Raw genomic sequence first — 24,782 nt, 5'->3', positions numbered from 1 at the left:
TCCCGCTGAAGAGGGCTCCTCAGCCAGCAGGCCTCCCCGTGTCATCGGGCCAGAAGGCATTCTGGGGGAATAAGAGGATAATGGGGACAAGCCTGCCCTGTGTGCATTTCTGTGCGCCCATTGTTGTGAGACGCGCTGGGGAGCTTGGGGGTGCGCACTGCTTTCCCTGCATGTCAGGAAGTCTGTAATCACGGGAAACTGGGGGTTTTTATTTCCAAGGATGTGAGCCATCGAGAGCGGTGTTTTGGGGAGGGCTTTCTTGGTTTTTGGTTTTGGTGTGTGTGTGTGTGTGTGTGTGTGTGTGTGTGTGTGTGTTTTTCTTCCCTACCCCGTTCACAGAGGAAGAGCAAAGTGCAGGCTTCTTAACTTGAAACCAGGAGGTGGCTGGGAACTGTTTTTCAGTACTGAAACTACAGGTCCTGAGTATGATATGTGGGTTTCTCCATTGGCCACACACCATGCTTCATCAAGGTCTCTGGCGAACGTCCTTCCACGTTGACTCTATTGGTTTCATATTAACAGAGCTTACCTTAGGTCAGGAAAGAAGGGAGGAGCCATGTGACAAATTAAATGTTTGTCACGTTCCCGTAGCTCTGCGGGCAGCGGTAAAGGCAAAGAAGCCATTTGGTGAAGCAAAGGATTTGACTTTACAACCAAAATAATCACGTCAATTAATCCATGGACAACTCTTAAACATTTACTTCTGTCCAGGTTCAAATTCCATTACTGTTTGTTGGGAGCGAGTACTTTCACATACAGTACGTTATGGGGCATTACAGCACCGTTTTCTGAACTACTCTGTCCTTCATCATCCCCAGAGTAAGCCCTTTGTGCTCATAAAGCCAGGATTCACTGGGGCGCCTGGGTGGCTCAGTTGGTTGAGCGTCTGACTTCGGCTCAGGTCGTGATCTAACAGTTCGTGAGTTCGAGCCCTGCGTCGGGCTCTGTGCTGACGGCTCGCAGCCTGGAGCCTGTTTCAGATTCTGTGTCTCCCTCTCTCTCTGCCCCTCCCCCACTCACTCACACGCACTCTCTCCCTCCCTCAAAAATAAACAGGCATTAAAAAAATAATGATCTTGGCATCAGCCCAAAGTGGTAGGTGGTAGGATGCTAAAATGTTGCTAGAATGATCTGCAGTGTACTGGTAAAAGCACTGAGACAGAGAGAGTCAAATTACTTATACAGCAAGCAAGCGAGAGCCAGGATTCCAAGATGGCCCCCTGTGGCTCCCGGAGCCATGCTTTTCCTGCCCACAGTGGGGCGGCCAAAGTCGCAAGATGGCACCTGTGATCTCAGCCCCGTGGTGTCGTACCATGATGAGGTCATGTTATGTGAAAGGGTGATGGAGGTCACTCTCTTGATGATGTTACATCATATGGCAAGGTGAAAGGGATTTTGCATGTGTAATTCATGTCCCAAATCCGTTGGCTTTAAGTAATCAAAAAGGAAATTATCCTAGGGGGCGGCCTGACTTCATCAGGCATCCTTCAAAAGAGGTGCTAGGCCTTCTCTGAATCCTGGAGACTGGATCCTGATAACCTTGCAGAAGCAGGCGGCCACGGGTTCTCCAGCTTGCAGACAAAGAATTCTGTCAACAACTACTTGAGTTTGGAAGGGGTCCAAGCTTCCAGGTGAGGACACGGCCCCGGTCAACACCCTGATCGCAGCCTTGTGAGACCCTGACCCCGGGATCTGGCTAAGCCGTTCCCAGAGTCCTGAGGGGAGAAATCTGTGAGGTAAAAGATGTGCTGCTTGGGGCGCCTAGGTGGCGCAGTCGGTTGAGCGTCCGACTTCAGCCAGGTCACGATCTCGCGGTCCGTGAGTTCGAGCCCCGCGTCGGGCTCTGGGCTGATGGCTCAGAGCCCGGAGCCTGCTTCCGATTCTGTGTCTCCCTCTCTCTCTGCCCCTCCCCCGTTCATGCTCTGTCTCTCTCTGTCCCAAAAATAAATAAACGTTGAAAAAAAAAATTAAAAAAAAAAAAAAAAAAAAGACGTGCTGCTTTAAGTCACTAAATTTGTGGTGATTTGTTACGCGACAATAGAAAATTAGGCCCAGTGTACAAACTCCTCGATAACACAAATAAGCCTCTCAATAAAACGTTCGAGCGCACAAATATATAAAAATAACACGTATTTATAAATGACATTTAAGAACTACTACGCCAAGAGATGACCCCCGAGTAAAACACTCTAGACACACATACACACCCCAGCTGGAAAAAATGATGGCGAGCTGTTGTTTTCTTTTGAGGTTTATTTATCTTGAGGGAGAGAGAGAAAGAGAGAAGACGAGCAGGAGAGGGGCAGAGAGAGAGAATCCCAAGCAGGCTCCGCACCGTCAGTGCAAAGCCCGACGTGGGGCTCGAACTCTTGAGCCGTGAGATCATGACCTGAGCTGAAATCAAGAGTCGGATGGATGCTCCGCCCACTGAGCCCCCCCCAGGCGCCCCAGGATAGCCACTGTTCTTAGTCATGCCCCTCCTCCACCACTGCGGTAGAGGTTCTAACAAGTATTGAAACTGAGCATAGCTATCCCCTTTCAAATGGACTAAAATATGCCCAAAATAAAAGGAATACACAAGCTTTTTAAGAACCTGACTGTAGGGGCGCCTGGGTGGCGCAGTCGGTTAAGCGCCCGACTTCAGCCAGGTCACGATCTCGCGGTCCGTGAGTTCGAGCCCCGCGTCGGGCTCTGGGCTGATGGCTCAGAGCCTGGAGCCTGTTTCCGATTCTGTGTCTCCCTCTCTCTCTGCCCCTCCCCCGTTCATGCTCTGTCTCTCTCTGTCCCAAAAATAAATAAACGTTGAAAAAAAAAAAAAAATTAAAAAAAAAAAAAAGAACCTGACTGTAGCACTTCTAGGGGGGCCGTGTATGAAAGGACACATACTCAGCCTTTTCATGGGAGCCCCCCCCCCCCCGCACCGCCCCCACCAAAGTCGGTCTGCTTTGAGACCCTAGACATCCAAAGGTCGCCCTCATCACTGCCTACTCCGACCAGACTCAAAGCTGGGTGTTTCTCACCCAACAGCCAGTCAGCAAGGGTTAGAGATCGCCAAGGGCTGTGTGGCTCGGCTTTTAGGAAGGGAAGCATGTGGTCCAGAACGGGCACACGTTGGCAATATTATTTTCTCAAATGCCTTTGATCTTTGGGCTTTGTTCTTCAAACTTGCCCATCATACAAAGTTCCGGTCTTTAAGTTTTGTTTGTTAATCACCAGATTTTTATCTTCCCTGCTTATACAAGATGCTTCATCAGAAATTAACTCACACGAGACATTTCACTTACACCCCGAGCCGGTTCGTTCATTGTGGCGAATTTTCTGTGCCTACACATTTTATGCTATGCCTCAGTTCTCCTTCTGAAGAGAGCCTTACCTTTACCGGGGAGCAGCACGCTTTTTCTGAAATGGGCCACACGGTAAATATTTTTCTGTCTTGCGGGCCAGATAGTCTCGGTCACAGCTACCCAGGCTGCCACTGAACGTGGAAGCGGCCACGGACAAGCCACGAATGAATGAGTGTGTCCATGAAACCTTATTTACAGACACCGAAATTTGGGTTTTCTATAATTTGTGCATGCCAAGACATAGGATTTCTTCTTTTGACCTACTTTCCAGCCATTTACAAATGTAAATACCATCCTAGCTCTCGGACTGTAGAAACACAGGCAGCTGGCCATACGTGGCCCTCGGACCAGAGTTTGCGGGTTCCCCGTTTGTAGAGAGATATTATCAGGGTCAGTGTATTAATCATTATAAAGATTTTTTCTCTTTTTGGAATGAAAATATGGATGAAAAATAGCAATATATAAATAAATAAATATATATATATACATGTATATATATACATGTATATGTGTATACACACACACACACACACACACACACACACACACATATATATATATAGACATATATTAAATTGGGACACATGTCCTTACAGGGGTCAGGTTCACAAATCATGCCAGATCGTCACAGAGGACACCGAGTTTACTTCTGCTAACAGAACCGGTCCTGGGGGTGCCTGGGTGGCTTCGTTGGTCGGGCATCTGACTCTCTGTTTCGGCTCAGGTCATGGTCTCGCGGTTCATAGGTCTGAGCCCTGCATCGGGCTCCGTGCTGACATGGAGCGCAGGGCCTGCTCGGGATTCTCTCTCTCTGTCTCTCTGCCCCTCCCACGCTCTCTCTCAAAAATGAATAAACTTAAAAAAATTTTTTAAACTTTTAAAATTTAAAATTTTAAAAAATAAAATTTTTAAAAATAAAATTTTTATTTTAAACATAAAAAAATTTTTTTTAAAAAAAATTTAAAAACTTTTTAAAAAGATTTTAAAAAAAGAGAGGGGGGGTGGGGGGAACTGGTCCTGTACATGCATTTCACTCTACACAATAAACTCACAAACCTGGGATGGACCGTGTAGTTCCTACGATTGAAGGCCCAAACACTAGGTTAATATTACCAGAGTCCTTTGCACTATTTAACATACACATATCAGTATTATGAAAAAAACGCCCTGTGATGGCAGAATCCTTAGCTATGATTGGTGGCCGTCAGCCAAGATAATCAAACCAGAAGGGACTCAGCCATATCCAGGTTCTGGGGAATTAAGATAATCATGGGCAAACTCAAATGTCCGTTTCGTCGTTCGTCACTCTGAACACAAAATACACAGTTTTAGTCTCAGACGCATCATGCTGGGTATTATGTTATACAATAAACAAGTATAGGGGGTACCTGGGTGGCTCAGTCAGTTGAGCCACTGACTTTAGCTCAGGTCACGATCTCACAGTCGGTGGGTTCGAGTCCCATGTCAGGCTTTGCATTGACATTACAGAGCCCACTTCAGATTCTCCGTCTCCCTCTCTCTCTCTGCCCCTCCCCAGCTCATGTGCACACACTCACTCTCTCTCTTTCTAAAATAAACATCAAAAAAAATTTAAAAAGAAAATTAAAAAAAAAAATAACACCCAAGTATAACTATAAAATACAAAAGACTGGATTACAGTGTTTGCATATCCTTAGGAAGGGAATCTCATGAACTAAGGAATCTCACGGCAAATGGCAGTGCCTTACTCAGAGTCCCCATTCATAGGACCCGAATGACCATATCCATAATTTTGCCTTTTACAAGCCTCGAAAGGGGAAGGAAAGGAGGGCGGGAAGGAGGGAAGGAGGGAGGAAGAAAAAGTAGGAATTATGTTTCTAGAACCAGATAGAAAAACGGTTTTTCATGGTTTTGTGCTGTCCTGTCGGGCTATTCAGGGTTTTGCCTGACCGCACCATTTTTATGCGATTGTGTCCGCTAAAGCGTAATGTGTTGATGGATAATGAAAAATCAGGGGTATCCACTTGGGTGGTCTGGCGAGACTTCGGTTTGAAGTAAATTTAAACTCTCTGGAGATATCTACCATGAGGAATGTGCTTTTTAAAGCTCATTGTTTGTTTTAATCCAATGGAAAAAAAAAAAGAGAGAGAGAGAGATTAAAAACGGAGGAGTAGGATCTATAAAGACAAAGTGCAAATATTAAGACTGGCAAATGGAAAAAAATAGTCAGGGAATGGCCTGAAGGCCAAGTTCAACTTTCAGACTGTCCTGGCAAAATTTTCACTGACGTGAAAGATGAAGGTCCACCTGAGCATAGCACCTTTGTTTAGCTCGGTAAGTCTTCGTGAAAAATCTGTTAGTATTTGTCCTTGTTACGTTTTCAGCTATTTAATTTTCCATGATCTTAAAGTGATACATTGCTATACACACACATACGCACATTTGGAAAATATCGACAAGTAGGCAGGAGAATATATACACCACGAATAACCAAACCTACCACTCAAAGATAACTCATACCTTCTCTTCTTAAGGAGAGGTTGTGGTAGGAGGTATTATTTTCATTATTACAATAAAAACCCCAACCTTTTTGAACCGAACGAGTCAAATAATGCTGATAACCCAACATCTAACTGTAGGGTGATGGAAACTCTCATCCAGAAAGGCCGTGACATGACAGAGACCACCCAGACTCTCACATATCCAATCAGGCTAAGAGATCAGTCTAACTCGGTAGGCTAGCCCAGAAAGGGCAAAGTATTTCAGGCAATAACGCTTGGTAAGAACCAAAATGTGGCCTCAGCCCTGGAAGAGCTGTGATTTACAAAATACCAGCTTCCTTACAAAATGAGACCTTGATGCTGAAAAGAATTAGTGTTCCTTAAGTTTCGTAGCTCTCTAATTACAGAGAGGATTTTTAGACTCACCCCCCAGAGGTTTTAATATTGTTACCTTAATTTATAGCTGTTCTTTAATTTTAATAGTCAAATGAAAGTTTTAATTATAATCAAGCAGGTCTTCCTATGGAAAGACAGCACCGTTGGCTCGCCTTCTAGAGAACATGTGTGCTTCGTTATTTTCTGGGGCCCAGGGGAACCACAGCATTTACCCACCCTGATTGAGTGTACATTTGCACAAGACCTCGCTAGACAGAACTGGAAGAGGGATGATGGCTGTGGCATTAAACAGAATCAACGAGCCCACGGGAAACCTCATAGTCTTGATTTTAGCTGCTTTATTCACTAAACGGCCTGCCGTGAACTATTACAACTGGAAGGGAGGTCTTTACTATGTTAATGGCGGAGGGGCACGTGGCTGGCTCAGCCGGAAGGGCATGACTTGATCTCGGGGTGGTGGGTTCGAGCCCCTCATTGGGTGTAGAGATTACTTAAATAAATAAACTCAAAAAGAGAAGAGATACACCCCGGGCATCTCGGGATAGAAGGAAAAAAAACAACCAAAAAAGCCCAGTTGGTCTGTGCAAGAACAAGGTATGAGAAATATTGAATTATGAAAATAAATCTATGTTGAATACTCAGTACCCAACTAGAAGATGCTCTTTTGGGGTTTTGTCTCCTCTCCTTAAAGAGACGTTACGTTGGAATAATTTTCCATTTACGGAAAAGTTGCAAAAAAGAGGGCAAAGTTCCCGTTTATCCCGCACCCGACTTTTCCCATTGTTAACCTCTTACAACAGCACGGTACACTCATCACAACTGAGAAACGAACAACGGTACGTTGCTGTGAACTGAATGCAAGGCTTCATTCACACTTCACGTGTTTTTCTGTTAAACCTCCTCTTCGGTCCTAGGGGCGGTTGTCACCCAGGACACCACCCTGCATTTAATGGCCAGGTCTCCTTAGTCTCCTCTGGGCTGTGATGGTTTCCGTACCTTTCCGTTTTGCATGACCTTGACCATTTTCAATAGTGCCGGTCCTGAATTTTGTACAGTGGCCCTCAACGTGGATTGGCCTGATGCTTTTCTCATCAGACTGGGGCCATGCGTTTTGGGGAAGACGCCAAGCTCCCCTCCTATGGGGACAACCTAAGGGAAGGTACCCGAAATCCACTGGACATCGCAGGTGGTGTTACCCTTCATCGCTTACTGAAGGTGCTGTCTGCCAAGTTTCTTCGCTACAGAGTCACCGATTCCCCCTTTCCTTGTTCATACACTGGTCTTTGCGAGTGAGTCACAAACTCTTACCCGGTGGGGCAGGGGGAGGAAATAGCCTCTTCCAGGAGGGTGGGAGGGGAGGATCTATACACGGAATTTGGAATTATTCTGTAAGGAAGAACCAAATTTCTGCCTTTGCCCCCACGATGTGATCTTTTAATGCCCAAAGCGTGATGACCAGGCAAATTTTCATTCAGAGAACGCTTCTCTTGAAGGTCAGTAGTTCATTAGAGAGCCATGCTCATGAAAGTCATTTCTTGCCAGATACTGAACTCTATGTTCTTTTAAGAAAATCTCACCTAGCCACCTATGTGCAATCCGACATTTCACTGTCCAATCACCGGCGGACCTGAGGTAGGCTAAGCAATGAAAGAGTCTCTCACAAAGAAGTAAAGAGGCTGGAAAGGAGAAGACAGGGGTGAGGCCAGATGAGGCGTCTACCTGCTGTTATAATCGGTAATTACCTGCCAAGAGACATTATGTGCACTCAACAGGAGAGGCGGCGCCCCCAGAGCAGAAGCTGTACAGGTCAACTCACCTAGAGGCAGGTTTTTCCCTGGTTGTTAGTCCGCTAATCAAGGGTCATTATGCTTTATGTGTTTGAGTACACATACAAGTCTTGGACTTGTAACAAAAAGTTTTATTTGGGCAGCAATCTACCACGAGGGACAAACTTTTACCTGAAACGATCAGGCGGCTTAAATGGTAATGATTAAATACATACATCCACAAATGCACAACTTCAGCTTTGTTCACTGGTCCCTTTCATTGACGGGGACAACATTTTCCCATCTAGGACATTTAGGTCAATGTCATCGTTCTGTTGTCTAGATCCTTCTCCCCCTCGTTGTGTTGTGGGGTGTGTGTGTGTGTGTGTGTGTTCTTTCTGGGGATTTTACAGATGCCTGGTCAGATTTTTCAGCAAGCCTTTGCTAACCCTGAAGGTCTCTCTGCAAACACGGTTTCATTTTACCCCTTTTACCCTGTGGAAGACATAGGTCCTGTGTATGATTGTGTCTGTCGGACGGACTCCCTTTCCCTGCGGCTGTATTCACATCATACCTCGAACCCTCCCGCCCCTTGCCTTTGAACTTCCTGACTTTGGGCACCGGGAGTAAGAGTCATCCCATGTGTGGGAAGTGGTTCTAGAGTTCTCTTTTAAACCAGTATGTGCCAGGGTTGGAGGAAACCCTGTCACCTGGTGAGGGAAAGTCTGGTGTCTTGGCCGAATCCTACCCAGAGAACCATCTGGCTAAAAACAAATCAGTCTCTGGCAGGATGCCTGGTTGTTTCCCTTTAAAGCATCCCTATGTGGCCCATGTTACGGGATCAAAGGAGTCACTACACTTAATGCGTATGGTCAGCAACGTGATGATTGTGCATAGTACGTTTTGGATCCAGTTGCCAAGAGGCAGGTAGTACAGGCCACGTGTTGAGCCACACCGTTCTGTAAACATCAGCAAAATCCAGACTGTGGGAAAGTTTACAGGTCAAATACCCCAAGTACGTCAACAGAAAAACCTTAAGGAAGGGCTAGAGGGGCGAGCCGTAGATGAGAAGACAAAAGTTTCAAAGAATGAGTAAGACTCAACTTGTTTTTAGTAAGAATATAGCACCTAGGGATGCACACCTAGATGAGAAAACCATAAGGAAGCAAAAGGAAATTATCAGTATAAAAGTAGGGAAGTGATTAATGCGGGGGCGTCGAGACTAGAATGGGGCCCATGTGGGGCTCCTGGGGCAGGTGGCAAAGTTCTATTACTTGCCCTGGGTGATGGTTACGAGAATTGGATGCTTGCCTTACGATAACGCATTAAGCGCCGCATTATTTTTGGCAGCTTACTTTTTTGTTTTACAGTGAAAAGGTTACCATGTTGTTAATGAGTTAGCCAATAATTAAAACCTTTAAGACTGCATATTTAAATCTCTCTATTTCTGCCTCCTCTCAGGAAATCAGATTTGGCAACTCTGGGTCCATGTTTCCTTATGGTAAACGGCTGGAGGCAAGAAAGGGCTGCCTCCCCTCATGACAGAACTTGGCCTCTCCGGTCGTTTACATGACCTGCCGGGCACCTGTAGACACATGAGCTTGTGACCCCAGAGGTGGAGAACACTTGCTCTCCCCCCTCCACCTTTCATTGGCGGCGTTCCTAGATGTAGTACGTAAATTCTACAGAAAACAACTCAACTTACGTTTCTCGAGCACATACTCCACAGAGCTCCATGCTAGGATCTGTTCTGTTCTTCCCAGTCCAGATAAGGGCCTCCAATCTGGTGAGGAAAACAGAGGTTTAGTTAATTCGGCACGGGCTCTAGGCCTTCACAGAAAGTACCAGCAGAATGTCGTAGTTGGGGGGGGGGTGGGTGCAGGGAAGGGGGCAGAATTCACCTGCATGAGGATCTAGGGAGGCCTCTCGGAGACTGTGAAATGACCTGGGCCTTGGAAGATGACTGGGATGAAGAGAGAGCTTGACAGAAAGAAGCAAAATCCTGAACCTAGGGACAGAGCCCGAGGTTCGTAGAGGAGGACGTTTGGATTAGAACCCCTCGGGGCGCCTGGGTGGCGCAGTCGGTTGAGCGTCCGACTTCAGCCAGGTCACGATCTCGCGGTCCGTGAGTTCGAGCCCCGCGTCGGGCTCTGGGCTGATGGCTCGGAGCCTGGAGCCTGTTTCCGATTCTGTGTCTCCCTCTCTCTCCGCCCCTCCCCCGTTCATGCTCTGTCTCTCTCTGTCCCAAAAATAAATAAACGTTGAAAAAAAAAAAATTTTAGAACCCCTGTGCTGGTAAGTAATGGATGGGAGCTCGGAGGAACAAGGTGCAATTGACTTGTCCTGTGACTTGAACCACAATAATGCCGTTGACCAACTTAGGAGGACGAGTTTCACAGACAGTATGACTTTAAACAATGGTCATGTAGAGATGTCTAGCCAGATGGAGTCCAAGGGAGACACAGAGTCACTGGGTTAGGGAAAATAACTAGAGTCTTGGGGAAATTAACAGTATAAGTTTATTTATTTATTTTGATGGGGGGAAGAGAGAGAGAGAGAAAGAATCCGAAGCAGACTCTGTGCCATCAGCACAGAGCCGGGCACGGGGCTCGAACTCACAAAACCGTGAAATCATGACCTGAGCCAAAAATCAAGAGTCAGGCACTTAACTAAGTCACCCAGATGTCCCAGAAACACTTTTAAAAGGTCAACAGCTACCTTCCTACTTCCCCCAAAACACAGAAGAAAATGTTTATTATTTCTGTTTACATATTGGAGCCTCTGACGCTTTTGAGGATATGCCCCTACTGAAACCACAGACTTTTCCCTGGTTTTCATAACAAATACATGGTCCGGGTGTCCTTAAAATGACTTCGGGGGTGAGTCATTGTTCAGGGACACAGCTGCTTCAGCACTGACCTCAAGACGCAAGATAGGAGAGGGCACAAGTTATAAGCAAACAGCAGCATTGGGGCGAAGACATTCTTTCCAGGTAGACAATGGAGGCAGGCCAGACATTCTTGAAGCTCTCCTGCCTTTTGTTCCTGCCCCCACCCCCACCGGTATTGGGAAGGTGTTTGACCAGTAAAACAGGTGATGTTTGTTTAAGGTTTGTTGAAACAGGGGCACCTGACCGAACTCAAACGTGCAAATCTGAAGTTCTTCGAGAAAGAGCAGAAGCTCTCTTCCGTGGAGGCCCGTGCCCTACTCTTCCAGCTGTGTTTGCTGTTCCTCTATAACACAAACATCCCTTGTCCGTCGGGAACCTGCAAAGGATCCGCCCCTACCGGCCCTCGAGCCTTTGCTGTCCGCGCAGAACTAATAACGAGCACCTTCTCTGCCAGATCATGAATAATATGTTTAGTAGATCCAAGTGAACGTTAAAGATCTGATTGGAACGGAAGGTAAAGGACTTCTCCATACGGGTCTGTACCCCTCTTTAAGATCACAGCCACACCAGGTGAGAAGGTTGGTGGCAGACAGGCCCTAAGCTGACTCTTAAAGACGAAATGACACCACAGGCCTGCCTGCATGAGCCATACCTTGAAAGGGCGCGTGGACATACTCCTCAGAACGCGGCACCTCTGTAATGTTGAGTCTAGTCGGGCAGAACAGGCCTGCAGGCCCACGTGTAGAAGCTGCTTTTATTTTCAACGTTGTTAGCATGGAAATTTTGAAATTGCATTCATTGGTTTATTCTAGAAGGTGGAACCCAAATATGAGAAGTCCCATTAGAAGGAAAGATAGAGTTGGAAATTCACCTCCTTTGCTGACATCAGAGAAATAATCGATACAGGCAAGAATCATTAATAAATGCCAAAGCTATTTGGTGACAGCTTGATGAGCAGAAGACTTGAGACTTTTTTTTAAGGAATTTTTTTTAATGTTTATTATTGAGAGACAAAGCGTGAGCAGGGGAGGGGCAGAGAGAGAGGGGAGACACAGAACCTGAGGCAGGTTCCGGGCTCTGAGCTGTCAGCGGAGCTCGAACTCACAAGCTGTGAGATCATGACCCGAGCCGAAGTCAGAGGCTTAACCGACTGAGCCACCCAGGCGCCCCTTGAGTCTTAAAGCGTGACCCCGTAGGGGCGCCTGGGTGACTCAATCCGTTAAGCGTCCGACTTCTGCTTGGGTCACGATCTGTCGGTTCGTGAGTTCGAGCCCCACGTCGGACTCTGTGCTGACAGCTCAGAGCCTGGAGCCTGCTTCGGATCCTGTGTTTCCTCTCTCTCTCTCTCTCTCTCTCTCTGCCCCTCCCCTGCTCATGCTGTCTCTCTCTCTCTCTCAAAAACAAATAAGTATTTTTTAAAAACCCAAAACAAACAGGGTCTCCCCGCAGGTTATTGATTAGTAACAAAGGGAAAAGGAAAAAGGTCGGTTTTACAGACCGGAAACCTGGTGCCAGCCATGTCGACAAGCAATCAGAGTTACTGTCATTAAGTGGGACAAGTTGACATCATGTGCCTCCTATGAGGGGCATCGAGAAGGACACGACATCCTTCGAAGACATTCCTACCCAAAAGTATCTGATTCTAACCATGAGAAGACTTCAGGCAAACCCTAAGTGAGAGAAATTCTACAAACCAGCTGGTCTGTATCCTTCGAAGATGTGAATGCCTCGAAAGACAAAGAACAGAAGGGTTGTTTCAGATTAAAGAGACAGGACAGCTAAACGCTGTGTGTGAGCCCCGACCGGCCCCCCAGTGAGGAGGGAAAAAGCTGCCATTAAAGACATTCATGTTCTATTTCACTGATGTGAAATTTCCTGACTTTGATCACCGTCCTACGGTTATGTAAGAGAACGTCCTGATTCGAAAAGCGACCACCTACTGAGCACCTAGAATGTTCCAGGAGCACAGACTTCTCTCAACCCTCGCCGCGAGCCCGTGTGTGGCGACCATCCCCTCCCCTACTTTGCGGAGGAGAAAAGCACAGCTCAGAGAAGTAGTGAGGCGTCGGCAAGGTTGCACAGCTAACAGGGAGCCGGCCAGGGACAAGTGCCAAGTTCAGCGGCAACCGCATGGCATAGCGTGTCGTGGTGTTAGCCCGTGGGAGCCTGGATGGACGAATGGGAAACAGGCCCTCGGAGTGGATTCAGGATTCCCGACCGGGGTATGCAGCAAGGCACGGGGCGGAGAAGGTTTCGAACCAATGTGAAGGGACTGATTAGGAGGGGAAGCCGGCCTGAGAAAAGAAACCAAGCTGCGGGGAGGCAGGAGGTTGGGGAATGGGTGTCTTGACAAGCGTGACTCTGACTCACGCTCAAAAAGAAAACATTTGACATCACAGGCCGGTAAACACACACCGTCTCCCACACAAGGAACTGACACAGAAGTTTGATTAAACAACACCGACCCTTACCACGCAGGAGAGTCTGGTCGTTCCTGTTCTCTTTCTCGTTAGTCATTGGTGTTAGCTTGTTCGCTGTTTTTGCATTTTTTGTTTTGAATGCTGGCGAGCATGAGCTACGTTGATTTCCTGGGACCGCAAAGGGACGCGGCCTGTGGTTTGAAAGCCTCGCTCTGAGGTGTGGCCCAAGGGTGGCAGTGCCCCGCCGGGGGGGGTGGGGTGGGGGGGTGGGGGAGTCGGCTGTCCGGTGTGGTGCCACCCCCTCCAGCCTGCCTTGCTCAGCTCAGCCTCGGCCCCCTGCGCGGGGTTTGTTCACCTGGTCCCGAGACCTCACGCCCTCCCTGCCCTCGAAGCTTAATGAGGCCCTGATTGGAAACCCCTGCGGCAGGGGGCTAAGTCACACCCGGGGTCGGTCAAGCCCAGGGTCTAAGAAATTCTGGATGTACGTAGGTAGCCGCAGCCGTCAGTATGCATAGGCGTCAGCTCGCAGGGCTGAGGGAGGAGGGAGAAAATAAAAGCTACCTGTTTCAAAGGAATACGGCCAAGAGGGTGGCGTAGCCCAGAAGGCAGGTAGATGGGTCTTAATGTCTGAGTTAGAGTTGATTGGCCTCACCTCTTTTTAATCTGAAGAACGCATTCCTTGAAACTTGGGCTAAGGACCTAAATAAATTTGCTTCGGGGTACCCGTCTCTCCTGTTAGGAAACTTCATGACCTGTTTCAGGAAAGCAGCCCTGATTGGACGAAGGTTCCCAGCATTTAGTTGCGAGTGTGTCTGTTCTCGGTGCGTGTGTGCAGTCGTGCCTCTCTGTTACAATACAGGGCTTTTAAAGCAAAAGTCAGTGGGATCTTGGAGGAATACCTTAGGCATCTATGAATGGCTTCGAGAATTTCTGTTTGCATTGATGAATTCACAGGGCTGTCATCATCTCAGCTCAACGTTGGCAACTGTCTTACTTATTTTTATTTTTTGTGTATTTGTGTTTTCAATGTTTGTGTGAAAGGGAGAGCATGAGCGGGGGAGGGGCAGAGAGAGAGGGAGACACAGGATCCGAAGCAGGCTCCAGGCTCCGAGCTGTCAGCACAGAGCCCCTTCCATGGCCCGAACTCACGAACTGCGAGATCATGACCTGAGCCGAAGATGGACGCTCGAATGACTGAGCCACCCAGGCGCCCCAATTTTTTTTTTAAATGTTTATTTCCTTGGAGAGAACAAGAGGGGAAGGGGCAGAGGGAGAGAGAGAGAACCTCAAGCAGGCTCCATGTTCAGCGTGGAGCCCGACGAGGGGCTCAATACCCGAGGGGCTCGATCCCACGACCCTGGGACCATGACCTGAGCCACAATCAAGAGTCAGACGCTCAACCAACTGAGCCAGCCGGGCGCCCCAATAATCGGTTCTGAAATGACAAGCTGAGGGTTATCCATTATAGTTCTTTCTTTAAGTCATCCATTTTCTATTCTTTTAGCTTTATTATTTCCTTTTTAATTTTCAGGACTAGCCTCGCCAACTGCTTATAATAGCATATATACTTATTTTCCCCAATGTTACTTTTCACTCACCTTGAGGACATTTCAAATTACCGTACCCACACAATTGCTTTCTTCTGTGACCACCCATGTTACTGATCTCTGTGATCACAGCAAGCACATAAGCGATTCCAGACCTTTGATGTTCCTTCCGTTCTGTGCCCCTTTGTCTCCACTCACCCACAGCTCCGGTTTTCCATATTGATCCTTAGAACGTGGAGTAACTTTCTGATTAAAATGCGAAACCCGCGACTATCCTCTCTCCTTCCACAAACCCACTTGTTCCGCCAAAGGTCCCTGCCCACAGTGCTGCTCGCCAACGTACCGCTCCAACCATCCCAGTGCAATGCCTCCACCAGAAGACCTACCGGTCACGATTCCTAGCGGGTCGAATGGCGGCTCCGCCAATGAGCTCGGCCCACGTCAAATCCCTGCAACCTGGGAATGTGAACCTATTTGGAAAAGGAGTCTTCGCGGATGTAGTTAACCATCTTGAGATGAGATCATCCTTGATTACCCAGGTGGGCCCTAAACCCAATGACAAGCAACCCTAGAAGAGAGGACAAGACACCGAGACAGAGAGGGCCACGTGAAGACACAGGCCAACACCGGATTTACGCCACCGCAAGCCAAGGACTATCCTGAGCCGCCAGAGGCTGGAAGGGACAAGAAGTATTGTCCCCTAGAGCCTTGGGAGGGGACGTGGCCTGCCCGTACCTTGACGTTGGACTCCTCACCTACGGAACTGTGAGCGAATGAATTTGTATTGCTTTAAGCCCCTGGATTTATGGTACTTTGTTACAGCAGCCGTCAGGAGACCGATACATGACCGAAGGCCCGCTTTGAACGCGCAAACCCCAGTACAAAGCGCTGCAAATCTCGGCGGTCCCACGCAAAAAAAATGTAATTTTAACCATTTCAAACATATTAATCTTCTGTCCGCACCAGTATAAAACTTGGTAGCAAATGAACAGGAAAAGTGTTTATCAGGTGGAGCCACTACAGCCTGTCTTATTGAGACGTAGACTAAGAAATACCAATAAAAGCATGATTTATTACCTTCCCCTACGAGGTTCACGTAACACCGATAATCTGCTTTTGCCATAACAAGTACGAACAGCTTCTTCGCCCTACCCTCCAGATGGCTCTGTTTCTGTACAGGAAGAGTCTGCGCTCGGTCTCGTGGGTGACGTGATTTCACTTCTGATATCTCCTGACGGCCCGAGGGTGATTTTCAAGCCCCTCAGTCACACAGCCCTTTACCAGTTCCAGTGTATCTCCCAGCCCAGGGTGTCGCCGAGCAAAAATAGCTCAGTGAACAGATGCTGGGCAAAGGAGCAGACCCGTGGCTGACTCTCTCGGGTCTGCCTCTCCCATCAGGCCCAGGTCTGATTCATCTCTCTGTTCCCAGCAACCAGGAAAGGGCCGGGCACGCTGGAGGTACTCAACAGATGCTTGGTGTGTCAACGAAGAATGATTCTTTCCACCCTTCATGCGAGCCATTACGTTTATCATTATTATTATTATTATTATTATTTGCAAGCCATTGCTTTAGATTGAAATACCTAGATGACACTCGAGATGATATATAAATATGTTTTTTAATCTTGGGAACTATTTTGGTTTCCCGATCGGGAAAACACTATCGGGAAGTCTCTGTGTAGCCAAAGGGTATCAGGCACTTACAGAGCGAGCTGTGTGTGGTCATGAGGAAAGGCCTAATTTCCGGTGGTTTGACAATAATGTCCCAGGAATATAGCTCCAGCTGCTTTGAAAAGATCATGAGCATAACTTGTCCCTCTCTGTCGAAAGCCGTGGAATCCTACTCAACAAATGTGACCCAGCTGCCAGTCAGAGAAGTGCTATACTTACAGATATCCTGATGCGGTCGGGATCTGGCTATCTTCTCGGTGGTGGGGGGGAGGGGGTTCAAAATTCAAGGGACTGTTTCTGCCCCCAACAGTGTTACTGTCAAGTTAGAGAAAGGAGGCTAAAGAAGGGTAAGGCTTTAGCAAGAAGAAGTGTTGCTCTGGAAATTCAGCATCAAAATCCTAAAATCCTAGAAAAAGATTTTAAAATAATATCCATTCAGTCCATTCGAGAATCTTGGGCATTCTTCATAAAGGATTATCAAAAGATAACGGGCAAGGGGCAGCTGGCTGGCGCAGTCGGTAGAGCTTGCGACATTTGATCTCAGGGTCGTGAGTTCAAGCCCCACATTGGGTGTAGAGATTACACAGAATAGAATAGAATAGAATAGAATAAAACAAAACAAAACAAAACAAAACAAAACAAAACAAAACAAAATAAAATAAAGGGGTGCCTGCGTGCCTCAGTCGGTTAAGCCTCTGACTTCGGCTCAGGTCATGATCTCATAGTTTGTGAGTTCCAGCCCCGCATCGGGCTCTGTGCTGGCAGCTTGGAGCCTGGAGCCCACTTCAGATTCTGTCTCTCTCTCTCTCTCTGCCCCTCCCCTGCTCGAACTCTATCTCTGTCTCTCTCAAAAATAATAAACATTTAAAAAATAATAAATAAAACAAATAAAAAGATAACAGGCAAGAATTATTATGCCCAATCTTTCTATGCTAATAAAATATTTGTGGTGCAAAGAATCAGTTGGTTTCCATCAAATTTCACTCACCACAGATCTTTGGGAGGGGTTAGAATGGAATCATTATAGATACATTTGGGGAAAGCGTCCACAGTAAAGCAAAGAACACATGTTTAGATGTATTTAAAAACTCAAAGCCCTAGGGCACCTGGCTGGCAGAGCATGTGACTCTTGATCTCGGTTGACGTCATGAGTTCAAGCCCCCTGTTGTGTCCAGAGTTTACTTAGTAAAATATATATATATATATATATATATTTTTTTTAATGAAAAATAATTAAAAACCTCAAGGCCCTTGGGTTCATCATTCACCCTAAAAATGAATAGGAATAATTTCTTAGCATTTTCTGCTCAGATTTAGATGAAAAGAACATCTTTAGCCAAGGGAACACACATGAGGTCAGGGATCTCGGTGGCAAATATAATAATAACAAATGCCCAGCATGTACTATTCTGTTGATAAATATTGGTGGGGTGAACTAATGACCCAGCACTCTGGCTTAATAGATGTAGTTGGCTCTAAGTGTTGATTCAAAATCAGCACAACCAAGAACAGTGGCAAATTAGCCACTGCTCACAGCTCTTTAAATATTATTTGTAAAATAATTTTTAAGTTTCACGAGGTGGAGAGTCCACATAATGTGTGATTTTCCTTTCATTACATTTAGGTGGTTATTACAAATAAATATTGAGGATGACATCCCTGTATAATATTGATTAAAAAATATATTTTATTTGTTTATTCTGTTTACTTATTTTTGAGAGAGAGACAGAACACGAGCGGGGGAGGGGCAGAGAGAGGGGGAGACACAGAATCTGAAGCAGGCTCCCGGCCCTGAGTTGTCAGCACAGAGCCCGACACAGGGCTCGAACTCACAGACCGTGAGATGGTGACCTGAGCTGAAGTCGGACGCTTAACCGACTGAGCCACCCAGGCGCCCCAAAAAATATATTTTAAAAATATATATGTGAGGCCAAGGAGAAGTGTAGTGAGGCTTAATATGTGGAATCAATGCCAATGTCCTTGGCTGGCCATTCTAATCTGAGACCGTCACAGAAAAAGGAAAAACAGTCCATGGTGTTTAGTAAGACTGCTTCTAAGTTATGGCTGTATTTGGCCATTGGCCACTGGCAACCGTTTATTTGTTTATCAGTAACCAAAAATATATACACATCTGAAATCGTGCTATTTACTATGACATTCCCACATTCAAAGGTACCCCGAAACCATCACGTTACATAAAGTCTGCATCAATTAAGAGGAGAAAAGTGGATATTGCAGCCCTAAGATGTGCCCCTTACCAGGCGAGGCCCCATTGGACACAGAAGGAAAACCACAGGAGTCTGAACTTAGGGCACACACGTACCCTGCCCGCAAGTCTCAGAGGCCAACAGTATCACGAGAGAGGTCAGAGGCTATAGTACAATTATCCAGGGAACACATAAGCCAGGCAAATTTAAGCCATAGAAACATATTTTCTTCTTAGCTTGCTGCATTGCACATCTGTGTCTTCGATTTGTCATCTAGCCTCTCACAACATTCAAATAAAATATAGTCGAACTTCAAATCCGGGTGTTTAATTCTCTTAGATTGCACCGTAAGGCGCTCTGAAAAGTGAGAAATATGCGGGGGTGGGGGGAGCTGGGCAGGGTGTTTTTCTTATTCTCTTGCCAGCTCAGTGAACCCTACGAGGGGAAATCAAGTGCTAAGTGCTTGCAATTTTATGAAATACTGTTTCGATTTATAATCTGGAACTCAGAAAGGCTCCAGCTTGGGGTGTTTTTGTTTGAGAGTCTCTGGGTGAGTCTCTTTTTACTTCCTCTGTTTTTGCTTGATTCGTCCGGATCAATTGAAAATTTGCAGAAGTCCCGGACAGGACTGTGTGACCCTAGGCTCTTACATAAGCAACCTTGGCCTCTTTCTTCCTGGGGGAGGAGAGAGGGTCAAAGATGCGGTGGCTATGGCCTCCTTCAATTTGAGCAGTCCCTCATTCTAACCGGGACCTCAGTCTCCGTGTCTGTGAAAAAGACCGTCTACTCCAAGCTCCTAATAACAGTATACATTCCCATAGGGATTCACAAATATCCCAGGCCCTTCTGGGAAGATCCTCTCTTGGGAAGAAAACAGAATGCACTCATCAAATTTTTTTACAAAAGTAGCCTCTCCTACCCCCCATCCCCACGTGCAGTAGTTAAGTGCACAGTGTGATATGTACAGAAGCTTCTGAATTTCCCCATCCCACACACCACCCCGCCAAAACTCAATCATTACCAGATTTTTCATTTTTACTTTTTTTTTTTCCTTTCCCCTTAACGCTCATTTCATCTCCGCATGGTTTGAAAAACGGACACAGCAAAAACCCACGTGGACTTGGCCTCTCTTTGTGCCTTGGGCATTTTCATTTTGCCCACACCCTTCCTTGCAGGAAGGAAAAGAAAATGCGGGGCTGGAGGGCCGGCTGAGCAGACTGTGGCATTCGGGTTTTGCAGCCAACCCGGCACACATCCCTTCCCTGGCGCTGCAGATACACTTGTAGCTGATGGGTCTGGTTGATTGTCTAAACCACAGGTAAATGGTTTCCTGTGCATTTCTCAAAATAAGTGTTGAGCAAAGGAAATGAAATCAACCGGTTTAATACTGATCAACAATCTGCCCTCCACCCCCTCCTTCAGGAGGGGCATTTTCTTCAGTCTTGGGGGCAGGGATTGGGGGGAGGGGGGCAGTTGAACTTCCCGGACATCTGCATGCCAAGGCTTAGCTTTGCTGAGATCCTTACTGGGTGAACTGGCATCCTTAAAGGCTGCTGCCACTTGAGAACCTTGGTAGGATTTTTGAAAAAAATATTTGCACCCGTCCTTACAAAGCCGAGGAATCCGTTAAGGACATTTGAGAATGATAGCCTTTGTATTTAAAAAAAAAAAAAAAAAAAAAAAAAAAAAAAATCCTGAGACTTCAATTCCCTTTTTCTGTACCTAAACGGCCCCAAACAAGGGCTTGGCTTTTCCCCACCAGTTAAAACAGGTACTTCAAAGAAGTTATCAGCCTCAGGAAAGGCGAACCCTCGAGATGAACCAATTAAATCCTACGGACTTTAAATTTAACATAGACTCCATCCTTGTCCTGATGTCGTTTAAATCCAAAGAGGTCCTCTTTATTTAAAAATGATATTCATTAATCATAAATGCACCCATCATTTTATAAAAACAATTTTGAATACTGAAACCGGCCATTAGACAAGGAAGCACATTTTGAATTCTTTTATAAAGGAGCTGTTACAAATGTAGTTTTTCCTCATGACCAAACTGCTTAAATCCTATTTGTGTCAATGCTGGTAACTGGCTAAGTAAGCAAGTTCACCTTGACTCCTGAATCAAAGATTGTGCTGTGAATTATCACCACCTCCATTAACGCAATAAATTCAGCATTGGCTTATCGAACCCTATGAAAGGCAAGAACTGCAAATGTGTTTTTGTTTTCGTACAACTCATACTAGGAATTCAAGCAGCCTAAAGAAATAATCTTCCCATCACCTAGGACACACGAGGTGAATTTTTCACATTCCTGGATGAAATTCATTTCTACGCCGTCTCTGATTTTACCCCCAATTACCCGATGTTTGTTACTTATCGTTCCCCAGCGAGACCGCTCTCAGCCCTTTGGCAAAGGGTTCGTGTATGAATAAGCCGCTCCTTCCAGACACCACAGTCACACCAGCCAGGTTTTAAAACTTTTTATTTGCATATTAAAAAAATTGTGCATTCCAATAATTAAAATCATTTGAACAAAAAAATGGCACTCTGATTAAACTGCATTTTACAGCCTGCAGGACACCTTGGACCAGCTTGGTTTTTACTCTAGATTTCTCTGTCGTCCCACCCAGCTTCTTCCTTCACCAACATGCAAGTTCTTTTCCTTCGCTGCCAGCCAGACAGGCAGATGGGAGAGGCAGGCGCCTTCGTTTGTCAGTAGTTCTCGATTCTTTGATGTGAAAAGGGGGCAGCACAGTCATTTAAACTCGATCCAACCTCTTTGCATCTTACAAAGTTAAACAGCTAAAAGAAGTAAAATAAGAAGGCAATGCTTGTGGAATGTACAGTGCATATTGGCGGCGCACGCCTCATTACGATTCGCCTGCTTGCTTCTCCTGCTCAATCGCTGTGACAGGAAAGAAAAAAGAAAGAGAAGAGCTCATTAGGGGGACTCAGGGTAGCCTAGTGTCAGATGATTGCACTTTCTTTTACCGATCGCTTCCCGTATCCCAAGTATCAAGCCGTTCCACCACGAAAACATGTACATTAAAAAGACCATTTGAACAGATAAAATGGAATACATACTGCATCGTAATATATTGTAAACATCCCATTATTACATTATTAAAGCCTTATTGGTTGGCTGCAAAACAATTTTTAATTAGCCTTTCCTTGCAGGCCACATTCATCATTAAGAGCTGTCAGCTCCTCCCCCGCACTCCCCCGCCCCCCCTCCCAGCCCCTCCCCATCCTCCCGCCCAGCCTTTTCTCAAGGTGGTGGTGGGGGGGTAGGGGGGAGACTTACTTTCTTTTGAAGGCAGCGGATTTTTCTCTTGCGTTTCTGTCTTCTTCAATTTCGACTTATCGAATTTCTCAATCTCAGCCATATCGGGTTTGTCAGACATGGTTGCAGAGGAAGCTGCATATACAAAGCCAAGAGGGAGGGTGAGATCGCGCGAGGAGCGACCCACCCTTGTCTCTCCCGGCTCAGAAATGCGCTTTTGCCCTCGCATCCCCTGCCTGAAACCCCACCTCTGTCTCCTTCCGCTTTCATTCAAGGCTAAAGCTTCCTCTTTCTATACAAAAGAGAACCCCCCCCCCCTTCATTATTTCCAAACGCCGGGGCCCAAACCGGCAAGATCGCTCCCCCATTGGGGGGGGGGGGGCGAATCTTTCGGAATAATGAAATTGACCAGGGCGGGTTGTGAATTGCAACGTGTAACCATTCAAGGCTGGTTAAAGGGGGAACACGGTGAAGCCATTTCAAGGGGGGATGGGATCGAGTAAAAATTCTTAAAATGAATCCCGGGCTGCACAGCGCTGCCATTTTCCATGCGCGCTCTGTCCGCCAAAGATGCGCGCCCGTGGTTTCTTCTCTGCTCACAAAGGCGGCAGCTGCGGCCGGCGCTCCGACCACCGCCCTACCGCTTCCTCGCTGGCGCTCAACAATGCCGCCGGCTGCACACAAAGCTGCCCCACACCCCATCGACCGGTGGTGATCGGCACGCAGGGGCCATTCGGCAGCCCCCGCAAGAAGGACTGACCTCCCCCTTTTTTTTTTTCCATCTCACAGTGGAGCCCAGCCCCCTGAATCTGGACAGATAAGAGCCCAAGAAGCCCTCGGAGGCTACAAGAAAAAATGTAATTGTTGAAGCTCCGGGTTCGGGTGGGTGTGAGTTGGAACAAAGGATCTTTCTGTTCCTGACTAATCACCGCCTAAGAGACAATGTAGAATGCCTCGGGCGGGGGAGAAAAAAATGTTCCCTCGAAGCTGCACGGCCAAAGGTCCGGTTTGGGGGGGGAGGGGGACTTTTTTTTTAAATCACCGAGTTCCCGACCCCGTCCCCCCAGCATCTGGCAGGGTCTGGCACCCCCAGGCCCCCAAGGCAGGCCTCCCCGGGAGGACCGTTTGGGCTCGGGCTGCAGGGACGCCTCGGGAGGGAGGCGGCCGCCGAGGGGCGAGCGCGGGCGCGGGGCGGGGAAGGGACGGGAGGGCAGGAGGCAGGGACCCTGGGGCTCACCGGAGCGAGGTGCACGAACGAGCGAAGTCCGATCTGCGCAGTGGCCGCTGCCGAATGCCGGGCGGGACGCGCCGCGCGCCGCTATATGCGCGCTCCTATGTAAATGAGGTGATGTCACCCGCCGGCCCACTTAACCCCTTCGCGCCCCGGCTCCTCACCCTGCCTGGCGTTTGGGGGACCCCCGCCCCGTGTGCACCAGTGCACCCTGACCGCAACGACGGCGGAAAATTAAAACGGGCCCAAGCCCCCCCACTCTCCAGCACTTCCTGCATAATGCATTTTCCCCCTTCGTGTCTATTTTAGCATCGTGGATCTTTGCAACAGCCGCGGAAGCCTGCTCTTGGGGACCGGGGCATGATAACTAAGGGTCTAGGGTGGTACCTACGGGGGGGGCGGGGGGGGGGGGACAGGCATTCCTTTACTGCGAAGCTGGCTTTGTCTGGGGCGGACATCCCCAAGCCAGGGTGCGGTGGCCGCGCGGGAGGGCCTCGCCCACTGCAGGGGTGCGATTCCTGTGACTCAGCTTTCGGACCAGCCGAGGGCCCGCGCCCCACCCCGGCCCTCTTTGTCTCCTCGCCCGGCTTCTCCTTGAATTGGGTGGGAGGTAAAACACCGTGAAGGGATTTTGTTTTCAAGGTTCTTTACTGTAACATGCGTATTTTCTTCATCGCTATAATTTTTGCGAGCAGTCGAAACAAAAAACCGGAATATTGGCCGCTTGGAGGTTAATTTATCCATGTTTTATAGGGTACAACGCCCCCCCCCCCCGCCTTAGAAAAATAAGTCAAGTTCAAGCTCTGCTATTGACTTGCTGCCTGACAATAAGGAAGTTCTTTTACTGTCCTGTTTCTTATTTTCCTAAATATAAAAGTGATTGCTAAGGAGGCCCAATGCCAAAGACTGCAGTCCCATCATTTCTAAAATCGAAAGATTAAATTTAAAAATCTCATTCCGTTTCAAAGAGAGCCTTTCCAGCCCAAGACATTATTGAAGGGCCCTTCTAAGTTACATCCGGAAATGGGAGATTTCGGTGGAGACGAGCAGTTTTCAAAATGGCACCTTGCCTGCTAGTACCGTGACCCCCTTGCCGCCGAAATTAGTTACAGACCCCGTGCCCTGTGCCTGCGAGTGGCAGGTGAAAGGAAAAAGACCGGCGGGTTGGAAAAGAACTACCTGAGATTATTTTGAGCTGCGAAATAGAATGCATGATCCTTTTTATCCCTTTCTGCATCCTGAAGAAATATTTCCAGAAACCCCTTACTAATCATGTGTAGGGCAGTGGCTTTTGTCTCCTGGGGATTAAAGTCAAGTGTTATATAGGCCCTTAAAAGCCATTGCAGGAGCACCTCCGACTTCCCCATTTCTTTATCCACTTGACTTCCTTCTTCCCGGGGTGGGCGGTGGGGGGGGAAAGCAGGAGGGGGTGGGGAGGGGCAGGTGACTGTCTGGCTCCCCAGTTCATGCTCTGCTGGGTGGCTGCCATTCTGTTCTCTAAACAGGATGTCACCTCTCTGATTACACCTCCCCCTGGCCTTACCCTA

The 24,782-nt window shown here is 47.4% G+C and overlaps 1 protein-coding gene and 1 long non-coding RNA gene across 2 annotated transcripts in view; both read right to left on the bottom strand.

The window, feature by feature from the left end:
• LOC123594604 overlaps positions 1-13,522 on the bottom strand; it is a 207,664-nt gene extending 194,142 nt beyond the window's left edge. The window contains exons 1-2 of the long non-coding RNA XR_006710800.1: positions 13,348-13,522; positions 9,692-9,769 (exon numbers count right to left, since the gene is read on the bottom strand). This is a non-coding gene — a long non-coding RNA (uncharacterized LOC123594604). The remainder of the gene's footprint in view (positions 1-9,691; positions 9,770-13,347) is intronic.
• Positions 13,523-21,186: 7,664 nt separating this feature from the next.
• On the bottom strand, positions 21,187-23,354 carry TMSB4X (thymosin beta 4 X-linked). The gene is made up of 3 exons (XM_045470810.1): positions 23,242-23,354; positions 22,026-22,139; positions 21,187-21,626 (listed from the first exon to the last, which is right to left on the bottom strand). Exons 2-3 carry the CDS (start codon positions 22,123-22,125, stop codon positions 21,592-21,594), a joined length of 135 nt encoding a protein of 44 aa, XP_045326766.1. The 5' UTR covers positions 22,126-22,139; positions 23,242-23,354; the 3' UTR covers positions 21,187-21,591.
• Between the last annotated feature and the right edge of the window lie 1,428 nt (positions 23,355-24,782).

This window comes from Leopardus geoffroyi, chromosome X (assembly GCF_018350155.1).
Source record: "Leopardus geoffroyi isolate Oge1 chromosome X, O.geoffroyi_Oge1_pat1.0, whole genome shotgun sequence".
Classification (NCBI taxonomy): domain Eukaryota; kingdom Metazoa; phylum Chordata; class Mammalia; order Carnivora; family Felidae; genus Leopardus; species Leopardus geoffroyi.
The sequence above is the reverse complement of the archived record's forward strand: the minus strand, read 5'-3'. Positions and strand labels throughout refer to the sequence as shown.